This window comes from Trachypithecus francoisi, unplaced genomic scaffold, assembly GCF_009764315.1.
Source record: "Trachypithecus francoisi isolate TF-2019V2 unplaced genomic scaffold, Tfra_2.0 Contig00792, whole genome shotgun sequence".
Classification (NCBI taxonomy): domain Eukaryota; kingdom Metazoa; phylum Chordata; class Mammalia; order Primates; family Cercopithecidae; genus Trachypithecus; species Trachypithecus francoisi.
The window spans coordinates 48,934-59,770 of NW_022680903.1; the positions used below are offsets into that span (position 1 = coordinate 48,934).

General features: G+C 49.5%; 1 protein-coding gene across 1 annotated transcript; it reads right to left on the minus strand.

Annotated features, from left to right (window-relative positions):
• Positions 1–719: 719 nt before the first annotated feature.
• On the minus strand, positions 720–3,252 carry LOC117089110 (endogenous retrovirus group K member 8 Rec protein-like). The gene is made up of 2 exons (XM_033219944.1): positions 2,577–3,252; positions 720–889 (listed from the first exon to the last, which is right to left on the minus strand). The coding sequence occupies exons 1-2, from the start codon at positions 2,835–2,837 to the stop codon at positions 725–727; spliced, it is 426 nt and encodes a 141-aa protein (XP_033075835.1). The 5' UTR covers positions 2,838–3,252; the 3' UTR covers positions 720–724.
• Positions 3,253–10,837: the final 7,585 nt, after the last annotated feature.

Below are 10,837 nucleotides of genomic sequence, written 5' to 3' on the forward strand. Positions count from 1 at the left end.
CAACAAAACTACCACTGTCATCATGACACTGACATGATATACTTTACAAAGTAATAGAATATTACAAAGTAAGTGGGGGCAGGATGAGATCACAGGATGGTGTTAAAATGAAAATTAAAATTGCTAATGAAATTTGGGCACTCACAGTCATTGTTAACATTTTCTCAGGAAATAGGTTTTGAGAGCAGACAACCTGACTGACCAAAATTTATTAGGTGGGAATTTCCTCTTCCTAATAAGCCTGAGAGCACTACAGGAGGCCGGGGCTTATTTCATCCCTTCGGCTTCAACTGTAAAAGGCGGCACGCCTCCAAGGGGGTCATTTATAGGCCCACCCTTAGAGCGCATTCTCTTTCTCGAGAAAGGGATATTCCTTGCTGAGAAAAAGAATTCAGCGATATCTCTCCTATTTGTGTGCAAAAGGAGAAAAGATATGGCTCTGTTCCCTCCGGCTCACCGGCGGCCAGTTCAAGGTTACCTCCCTTGTTTCCTGAACACCGCTGTTATCTCGTTCTTTTTTCAAGATGCCCAGATTTCATATTGTTAAAACACACATGTTCTACAAACAATTTGTGCAGTTAAGACAATCATCACAGGGTCCTGAGGTGACATATATCCTCCTCAGCTTACCAAGAAAATGGTGCGATTAAGAGATTAAAGACAGACATAAGAAATTACGAAAGTATAAATTTTGGAGAAGTAATAAAATGTCCATGAAATCGTCCTATTTTATGTTTTTCTGTTGTGGCTCCAGCCAGTCCCTCTGTTCAAGGTCCCTGACTTCCCGCAGCATTTTCTCTCCCTTTCCCTCTATATAAATGTGCCATGGCGATGAAGGCTTGTTCGTTCTCTCGATTTTGGCGCAGGATTCTTCGACCGGTCCAGCACACTAAACACAAACCGATTAAACAGAGACACATAATTCCAAAGTTTATTGCAGTAGAATTTCCAGTAGACTTAATCCAAGTCGTGGGGTTTAATCCATAAAGATTTTTTGCCACTTGATCTAACGCCTCAGCTCCAGGCACAATATTTAAGTGACTTTGAGAGGCTTCAAAAATTTGGTGTTTTAATTTAGAAATGTCTAAAGTGAGATTATCTTCTCTTCCCTGTAAATGGCGTCTAACCATGTCCCAGTGATGTTTAGCCTCATTATAATTTGGGGTGTAATACAAATCTGAAGTATTCCAGTCACACTGTAACTGGAAACGATGTTCCGAGCTCATGAGTCTATCTCCCATCCAAATGACAGTTTGTCTAAGATCATTAATTTGATTTGCCAATTTTTGATCGATACCAGATTGTGAATTCCACAACCTTGTGGAATTCTTTTGCCAATTGTCAACAAAGCTTACTGTCTGAACACAAGAGTGCAATGCGACTCCTGCCACAGCGGCTCTAGATGTGACTGCAATTAATCCCATAATCACTGCAATTAAAGTAAAAATGAATCTTTTGGATCTATTTAAAATGCCTTTTAATACTTCAGTTAAAATATGGATGGATGGCGAGGCCTCCCATGGTCGATCCATGGACACAGGGATCCACACACCTTCTCTTGCTCTCACTAGCAGAATACGGTGCTGCCAATCAAAAGTCGAATCAATGCAAGTAAACAATCTGCAATTTTCACACGTTATAGTCTGGGAGTCTGGTTTAATAACTATATTTCCTATGACTAACATATAAGGGGGCTTTACACAACTTTGTAAAGGAACTGTTAGACTGGAGTTTAGGTTGATAGAGTAAAATGTCTTATCATCTCTTGTTTCTGTAGTTTGGTTTCCAGACCAAATTCTAAGGTGGTATGAAGCCACAGTAAGCCTCCATAATTCTGGATGTTCAGGACCAAAAACAGGACTTATTATTTTTGGTCTTGGAGTAGAGATTCCCTTTTCTCCCCATTTCCAAGGGTAGAAAGACTGTAATTTTTTGTGTCTATGTTTGTCTACATTTTCTGTTAAGTCACTATCAACAGTTGGACTCACTAGTGCACTGGGACAGAATTGAGTTTGTCCTGTGCAATCGTGGTAGAATTGACCTCGAGGTGCCCAATCTATAACAGTTCCAAATGTATTGTTTCGTAAAATCACGGCACTATCGGCCACACATTCTTCCCAAACTAAATCTCTTGTTTCTATGGAAATCTCCTTGGGGCAAGGTTTTCCTTTTGGCCTAAATTTTAATGATCTTTGATAAGAGAAGTCTTGTAAATAGTTTGCCTGTGGTTTGAGTGACATTCCGCTTACCATGTGATAAGTCAATTTACAGGTGGGATTGAGAGTAGGTACTTCTACCAACCAATTTTGGATAGCAGGCATTAAACATCCTGGTGCTTTCCCTAGACATATAGGAGGATAACGATACCCAATGGAAATCTTTATCATCATTCCTTCTTCCTCCGGTTTGGCAGGGCAACGATCATCTGTGGGACCAGCTACCCACACACTATTATTAACATATACTTCAATAGGATTATCCATCCATGTGACTGCCCGAATTAAAGGTGGAAAAGGCACATAGGCCCAGTAGGTATAATTAGCTGCAGCTGCTCCTGCAGGCATGGGGAGACTTACCACCGTCGATACAACCATTAAAGCTGCCAGCAGCATTTTTTCTGAGGTTTGTGTCACCTTTGTGCTAGCTAGGCTTTTTCTAGCTAACAGTGTCAGCTTCTTTAACTGTGCCCAGGTCGGCAGCTCCGCCTTCTTGGTGTGTGGTGACTTCATCTGTTTTTCTAATATCACCCCTTGACTCATCATGCCAGTCAATGGTGCTCGATTGTGGTGTTTCCGTCTCCGTGGAGGCGCTTTCCTTTGCATCTCCGATGGGTTCATTGTAGAACTTCAAATGTCTAGTGGGTATCCAAATAGGAAGCTGATTTTCTCCTGGTGAAACACAAGCAAAACCTCTTCCCCAGGCTATCACCTTCCCTATTTCCCATGTCCTATTTTTGTTGTCTTTCCACCAAATCAGTTTTCCTTCATGTGGGCTGTTCTTTTTACCAGGAAGATGTTGTTCTGCAGAAGTAGTAGTCTGATTTCTATAAATGTTTAAAAAATTTAAAGTATAGAGTGCTAGATTAAGTTGCATCTGAGGAGAGGTACACTCCTTACTGTCTCCCCCTTCGTTTTGTTTAACTAACTGACTTTTGAGTGTTCTATTAGTTCTTTCGACTATGGCCTGTCCTTGGGAATTATTAGGAATTCCTGTTGTATGTATAATATTCCACTGATTTAAGAATTTTTGGAAAGCTTTACTACAATAACCTGGTCCATTCTCAGTTTTAATTTTTTCTGGAACTCCCATCACAGCAAAACAAGATAATAAAGGTTTTTTAACATGGGAAGTACTTTCTCCTGTCTGGCATGTTGCTCATATGAAATGTGAATAAGTATCAACTGTTACATGAACATATGATAATTTTTCAAATGAGGGAACATGGGTAACATGACCCCCCCGTCGGATCCGATTCTGGACTCCTACGGGGGAGAATGGATTGGCTGAGCACATCACATCGACTGAGGCAGGCAGGGCCTGGCTGCAGCCCAGAATGATCCCATGGGGCTGAAGGCGTGGAGTCAGCGGAAAGTTCACTGAGCCGTGAGCCCTGTGTCTCCCTCCTTTCAAAGAGCCGTGACCTACCGTGCTTCTCAGGGCTGGGGCTCCTTCAAGCTGATCCCGCTTTCCAGGACACCTGTCAACAGGTCCAGGGGCGAATCCGAGGTGGAGCCACTGCGTGGCACTGGCCTACCCTGGAAGAGACGGTGGAAGCGTGTGTCACTGGGGGCACACGGACCGACTGCCAGAGAAACAACGGTGTCCTGGCATGTGCCAGGTGGAAGGGGGGCACAGGTGACCTTTCCATGAATGCCAGGGAAAATCCAAGAACGTCTGGGATCTAGCAGCCGGCCAAAAGTCTCAGCGGGTCAGTCCACCCAGGAGCAGAGGGGGTCTCGTTCTCAGGAAGGAGACTGGGCGTGCAGAGGAAAGGCCACAGCACCTCTTCCAGAAGACAAGGACCTGTCTTTCAAAGGAGGAGGGAGGCAGAGGGCTCAGAAGCGTCAGTGAACTTACAGTTGACAGCACGCCTTGAGGCCTGTGGGATGATTGAGGGCTGCATCGAGACCCTGCCTGCCTCAGTCGATGTGCTCAGCCCATTCATTCTCCCCCGTAAGGGTCCAGAATCTTTTTTTTTTTTTCATTTTTTTTATTATACTTTAAGTTCTAGGGTACATGTGCATAAAGTGCAGGTTTGTTACACATGTATACATATGCCATGTTGGTGTGCTGCACCCATCAACTCGTCGGCACCCATCAATTCATCATTTATATCATGTATAACTCCCCAGTGCAATCCCTCCCTCCTCCTCCCTCCCCATGATAGGCCCCAGTGTGTGATGTTCCCCTTCCCCAGTCCAAGTGATCTCATCGTTCAGTTCCCACCTGTGAGTGAGAACATGCGGTGTTTGGTTTTCCCTTCTTGTGATAGTTTGCTAAGAATGATGGTTTCCAGCTGCATCCATGTCCCTACAAAGGACGCAAACTCATCCTTTTGGATGGCTGCATAGTATTCCATGGTGTATATATGCCACATTTTCTTCATCCAGTCTGTCACAGATGGACATTTGGGTTGATTCCAAGTCTTTGCTATTGTAAATAGTGCCGCAATAAACATACGTGTGCATGTGTCTTTGTAGTAGAGTAATTTATAATCCTTTGGGTATATACCCAGTAGTGGGATGGCTGGGTCATATGGTACATCTAGTTCTAGATCCTTGAGGAATCGTCATACTGTTTTCCGTAATGGTTGAACTAGTTTACAATCCCACCAACAGTGTAAAAGTGTTCCTATTTCTCCACATCCTCTCCAACACCTGTTGTTTCCTGACTTCTTCATGATTGCCATTCTGACTGGTGTGAGATGGCTGAAACTGGATCCTTTCCTTACCCCTTATACGAAGATTACTTCAAGATGGATTAGAGACTTAAATGTTAGGCCTAATACCATAAAAACCCTAGAAGAAAATCTAGGTAGTACCATTCAGGACATAGGCATGGGCAAGGACTTCATGTCTAAAACACCAAAGCAACGGCAGCAAAAGCCAAAATGGACAAATGGGATCTCATTAAACTAAAGAGCTTTTGCACAGCAAAAGAAACTACCATCAGAGTGAACAGGCAACCTACAGAATGGGAGAAAATTTTTGCAACCTACTCATCTGACAAAGGGCCAATATCCAGAATCTACAAAGAACTCCAACAAATATACAAGAAAAAAACAAACAACCCCATCACAAAGTGGGGAAAGCATATGAACAGACATTTCTCAAAGGAAGACATCCATACAGCCAACAGACACGTGAAAAAATGCTCATCATCACCCGCTATCAGAGAAATGCAAATCAAAACCACAATGAGATACCATCTCACACCAGTCAGAATGGCAATCATTAAGAAGTCAGGGTCCAGAATCTTATCTGAAGCGGAGTCCTGAGACCCCAGTAGGCGCCCTGAAGCACCCCTCCCCCGGACGAAACCGGCTCCAACCCAAGCAGTTTTGGAGAGGAAAACAATCATGACAGGGATCTCCAGGAAGTGTCTCCCCGATGGACTGGGAGCGGACACATGACCCAGGCACAGACGCGGAGGGAGGCTCACCAAAGAGAGGCCGACATGCAAGAAATCGCTTTTTGGCAAAAAGGCGTTTTTCTCCAAATACACACACACACGTACACACACACACACACACACACCCCAACGAAGGAGAGAGAGTGCAAAGAACTGACAGAGAGTCAGAGACAGAGAGAGAATCGAAAATAGGACACACACAAACACATAGACACACAGAGAGTCATAGAGCAGTGGCACAGAAACAAACAGCCCCAGGCAGCCGCTGAGGCTACGGGGTTCGGCTCTGGACCCAGAACGACCCTCGATTGAGAGATCAGCCCACGGGTCTGCAGGCCGACCCGTCCTCGAGATCACGGCGGCGGGGGGTGGGGGGGGGGCAAGGCTTCTGGGGAGACTCACCCGAACAGCGTCCGGGCGGGCCTGAGGCTGGGATGCGGCGCTGCCTCCCCCCCACACCCCGCCTGTGCTTTCGACATCCTGATCAGCCCTTTGCCAGGACTCCTGGCATCCGGAGACAGTCCTGTCGACACCGCGGAGAGGTCAGGCAGGAGCCTCGGAGCCCCGCCCCCCAAACACTGCCACGGAGGGCTCCGGTTTGCCAGGCCTCAGGTCGTGGTTCCTATGACAACCGTGGGAACCACTGTGACGCGAGCACCCGCTCGCCGCGAGCACCCGCTGGCCACTTGCGCATGCGCATTGGCTTCTCGGCCCCGCGGTCCGCTGCCAGCATTCAGGCTGCGTCCCCTTTAAAGAATGGCGGCCGCTCGGCACCAGGGGCTCTCCCGCTGCAGCCTTGGCAGCAGCTGCATCCGGGGTCCTGTTGAGGGCCGCGTGGGAGAGGCGGCCGCGGGTAGCGTCCCACGATCCAACGGCAACTCCCAGGAGTCCCGACTTCAGAGTATCCTGGAGGCGATTTCCACCAGGGGAGAGGGAGCTTCCCTGCGCCTGCTGAGGTCATCTCATGACCCCCCGTCTGATCCGATTCTGGACCCCTACGGGGGAGAATGGATTGGCTGAGCACGTCACATCGACTGAGGCAGGCAGGGCCTGGCTGCAGCCCAGAAAGATCCCATGGGCCTCAAGGCGTGGAGTCAGCGGAAAGTTCACTGAGCCGTGAGCCCTCTGCCTCCCTCCTTTCAAAGAGCGGTGACCTGCAGTGCTTCTCAAGGGCCTGGGACGCCTTCAAGCTGATCCCGCTGTCCAGGACACCTGTCAACAGGTCCAGGGCGGAATCTGAGGTGGAGCCAATGCGTGGCACTGGCCTACCCTGGAACAGATGGTGTAAGCGTGTGTCCCTGCGGGCACACGGGCCGACTGCCAGAGAAACAACGGTGTCCTGGCATGTGCCCGGTGGAAGGGGGGCACAGGTGACCTTTCCGTGAATGCCAGGGAAAAGAACGTCTGGGATCTAGCAGCCGGCCAAAAGTCTCAGCGGGTCAGTCCACCCAGGAGCCGAGGGGGTCTCATTCTCAGGAACGAGACTGGGTGTGCAGAGGAAATGCCACAGCACCTCTTCCAGAAGACAAGGACCTGTCTTTCAAAGGAGGAGGGAGGCAGAGGGCTCAGAAGCGTCAGTGAACTTTCAGTGGACAGCACGCCGTGAGGCCGGTGGGATGATTGTGGGCTGCAGCGAGACCCTGCCTGCCTCAGTCGATGTGCTCAGCCCATCCATTCTCCCCCGTAAGGCTCCAGAATCTTTTTATTTTTTATTTTTTATTATACTTTAAGTTCTAGGGTACATGTGCATAACGTGCAGGTTTGTTACATATGTATACTTATGCCATGTTGGTGTGCTGCACCCATCAACTCGTCAGCACCCATCAATTCATCATTTATATCATGTATAACTCCCCAGTGCAATCCCTCCCTCCTCCTCCCTCCCCATGATAGGCCCCAGTGTGTGATGTTCCCCTTCCGCAGTCCAAGTGATCTCATCGTTCAGTTCCCACCTGTGAGTGAGAACATGCGGTGTTTGGTTTTCTCTTCTTGTGATAGTTTGCTAAGAATGATGGTTTCCAGCTGCATCCATGTCCCTACAAAGGACGCAAACTCATCCTTTTGGATGGCTGCATAGTATTCCATGGTGTATATATGCCACATTTTCTTCATCCAGTCTGTCACAGATGGACATTTGGGTTGATTCCAAGTCTTTGCTATTGTAAATAGTGCCGCAATAAACTTCGGTGTTCATGTGTCTTTGTAGTAGAGTAATTTATAATCCTTTGGGTATATACCCAGTAGTGGGATGGCTGGGTCATATGGTACATCTAGTTCTAGATCCTTGAGGAATCGCCATACTCTTTTCCATAATGGTTGAACTAGTTTACAATCCCACCAACAGTGTAAAAGTGTTCCTATTTCTCCACATCGTCTCCAACACCTGTTGTTTCCTGACTTCTTCATGATTGCCATTCTGACTGGTGTGAGATGGCTGAAACTGGATCCTTTCCTTACCCCTTATACGAAGATTACTTCAAGATGGATTAGAGACTTAAATGTTAGACCTAATACCATAAAAACCCTAGAAGAAAACCTAGGTAGTACCATTCAGGACATAGGCATGGGCAAGGACTTCATGTCTAAAACACCAAAAGCAACGGCAGCAAAAGCCAAAATGGACAAATGGGATCTCATTAAACTAAAGAGCTTTTGCACAGCAGAAGAAACTACCATCAGAGTGAACAGGCAACCTACAGAATGGGGGAAAATTTTTGCAACCTACTCATCTGACAAAGGGCTAATATCCAGAATCCACAAAGAACTCAAACAAATACACAAGAAAAAAACAAACAACCCCATCAAAAAGTGGGCAAAGGATATGAACAGACGTTTCTCAAAAGAAGACATCCATATAGCCAACAGACACGTGAAAAAATGCTCATCATCACTCGCCATCAGAGAAATGCAAATCAAAACCACAATGAGATACCATCTCACACCAGTCAGAATGGCAATCATTAAGAAGTCAGGGTCCAGAATCTTATCTGAAGCGGAGTCCTGAGACCCCAGCAGGCGCCCTGAAGCTCCCCCTCCCCGGACGAAATCGGCTCCAACCCAAGCAGTTTTGGAGAGGAAAACAATCATGACAGGGATCTCCAGGAAGTGTCTCCCCGATGGACTGGGAGCGGACACATGACCCAGGCACAGACGCGGAGGGAGGCTCACCAAAGAGAGGCCGACATGCAAGAAATCGCTTTTTGGCAAAAAGGCGTTTTTCTCCAAACACACACACACACCCACACACACACACCCCAACCGAAAGAGAGAGGGCAAAGAACTGACAGAGGGTCAGAGACAGAGAGAGAATCGAAAATGGGACACACACAAACACATAGACACACAGAGAGTCATAGAGCAGTGGCACAGAAACAAACAGCCCCAGGCAGCCGCTGAGGCTACGGGGTTCGGCTCTGGACCCAGAACGACCCTCGATTGAGAGATCAGCCCACGGGTCTGCAGACCGATCCCTCCTCGAGATCACGGCGGCGGGGGGTGGGGGGGGCAAGGCTTCTAGGGAGACTCATCCGAACAGCGTCCGGGCGGGCCTGAGGCTGGGATGCGGCGCTGCCTCCCCCCCGACCCCCCGCCTGTGCTTTCGACATCCTGGTCAGCCCTTTGCCAGGATTCCTGGCATCCGGAGACAGTCCTGTCGACCCCGCGGAGAGGTTAGGCAGGCGCCTCGGAGCCCCGTCCCCCAAGCACTGCCACGGAGGGCTCCGGTTTGCCAGGCCTCAGGTCGTGGTACCTATGACAACCGTGGGAACCACTATGACGCGAGCACCCGCTCGCCGCGAGCACCCGCTGGCCACTCGCGCATGCGCATTGGCTTCTCGGCCCCGCGCTCCGCTGCCAGCAGTCAGGCTGCGTCCCCTTTAAAGGATGGCGGCCGCTCGACACCAGGGGCTCTCCCGCTGCAGCCTTGGCAGCGGCTGCATCCGGGGTCCTGTTGAGGGCCGCGTGGGAGAGGCGGCCGCGGGCAGCGTCCCACGATCCAACGGCAACCCGCAGGATTCCCGACTTCAGAATAGCCTGGAGCCGATTTCCACCAGGGGAGGGGGAGCTTCCGTGCGCCTGCTCAGGTCATCTCATGACCCCCCGTCCGATCCGATTCCGGACCCCTACGGGGGAGAATGGATTGCCTGAGCACATCACATCGACTGAGGCAGGCAGCGGCCGCCATCCTTTAAAGGGGACGCAGCCTGACTGCCCGTGTCCCCTCCACCACCTTCGGCCTCCATGTCCACCTGAGGCTGATGATCACTGGGGCCTGGGTGTCACTTAGGGTCTGGTGTGTGCCTGGAATCTGATGTCTACCTGGGGCCTGATGACCACCTGGTGACTGGGTGTCCATCTAACGTCTACCTAGAGCCTAGGTATCTATCTCAGGTATGACGTCTGCCTGCAGCCTGAGGTCCACATGAGTCTGGTGTTCAGCTGTGGCCTGTGGTCCACTGGGGCCTTGGTGTCCATTTCGGGCCTGGTTGTCAACTTGGAGCCTGATATACAGCCTGATTCCAGTGTTTACCTGTGGCCTGATGTTTACCTGGTGACTGGTGTCCTCCTGGAAATGGTTTATCCATGCAGGCCCTGATGGCCACTTGGGGCTGAATGTCCCTCTCGGGCTAGACAACCACTTGTGGTCTGATGTCCATCTAGGGCCTGGTGTCCACCTGGAGTGTGATGTTCACCTGGGGCTAGGTGTCCACATGGGGCCTGATGTCCGTGTGAAACCTGGGTGTCCACTAGGACCTGATGTTCACCATGGGCCTAGGTATCCACCTGGCGCCTGATATCTACCTGGTGACCTGTGTCCATCTGAGGGCTGGTGTCCACCTGGGCCTGATAGCCACCTAAGATTTGGTGTTTATCTGAGGCCTGGGTGACCACCTGATATCTCATGTTCAGCTGGGGCCCAGAGTTCAACTGGGGACTGTGTGTCAACCTGGTGCACATCTAAGGACTAGGTACCCACCTGGGTGCTGGTGTTCACTGGAGACTGATGTGCACCTGGGGCCTTGTATTTACCTAGGGCCTAAGCAACCACATGGGCCCTGAGTGTCTTTATGGGGTCTAGAGTTCTCCTGGAGCCTGGTGCCTGCCTGGAGCTTGGGTGTACATCTGTGACCTGATATCCACCTTGGGATGGATGTGTACCTGGGCACAGATGTCCACGTGGGACTGAGTGTTCACCTGGTTCCTGATG

What these genes read in the sequence shown, in the direction of transcription:
- LOC117089110 (XM_033219944.1), bottom strand. Translation starts at nt 2,837, where the DNA reads ATGAACCCATCGGAGATGCAAAGGAAAGCGCCTCCACGGAGACGGAAA. An exon ending in TAATGGTTGTATCGACGGTG is followed by an intron (nt 890 to 2,576) that starts GTAAGTCTCCCC and finishes GTTTGTGTTTAG; the next exon opens with TGTGCTGGACCGGTCGAAGA.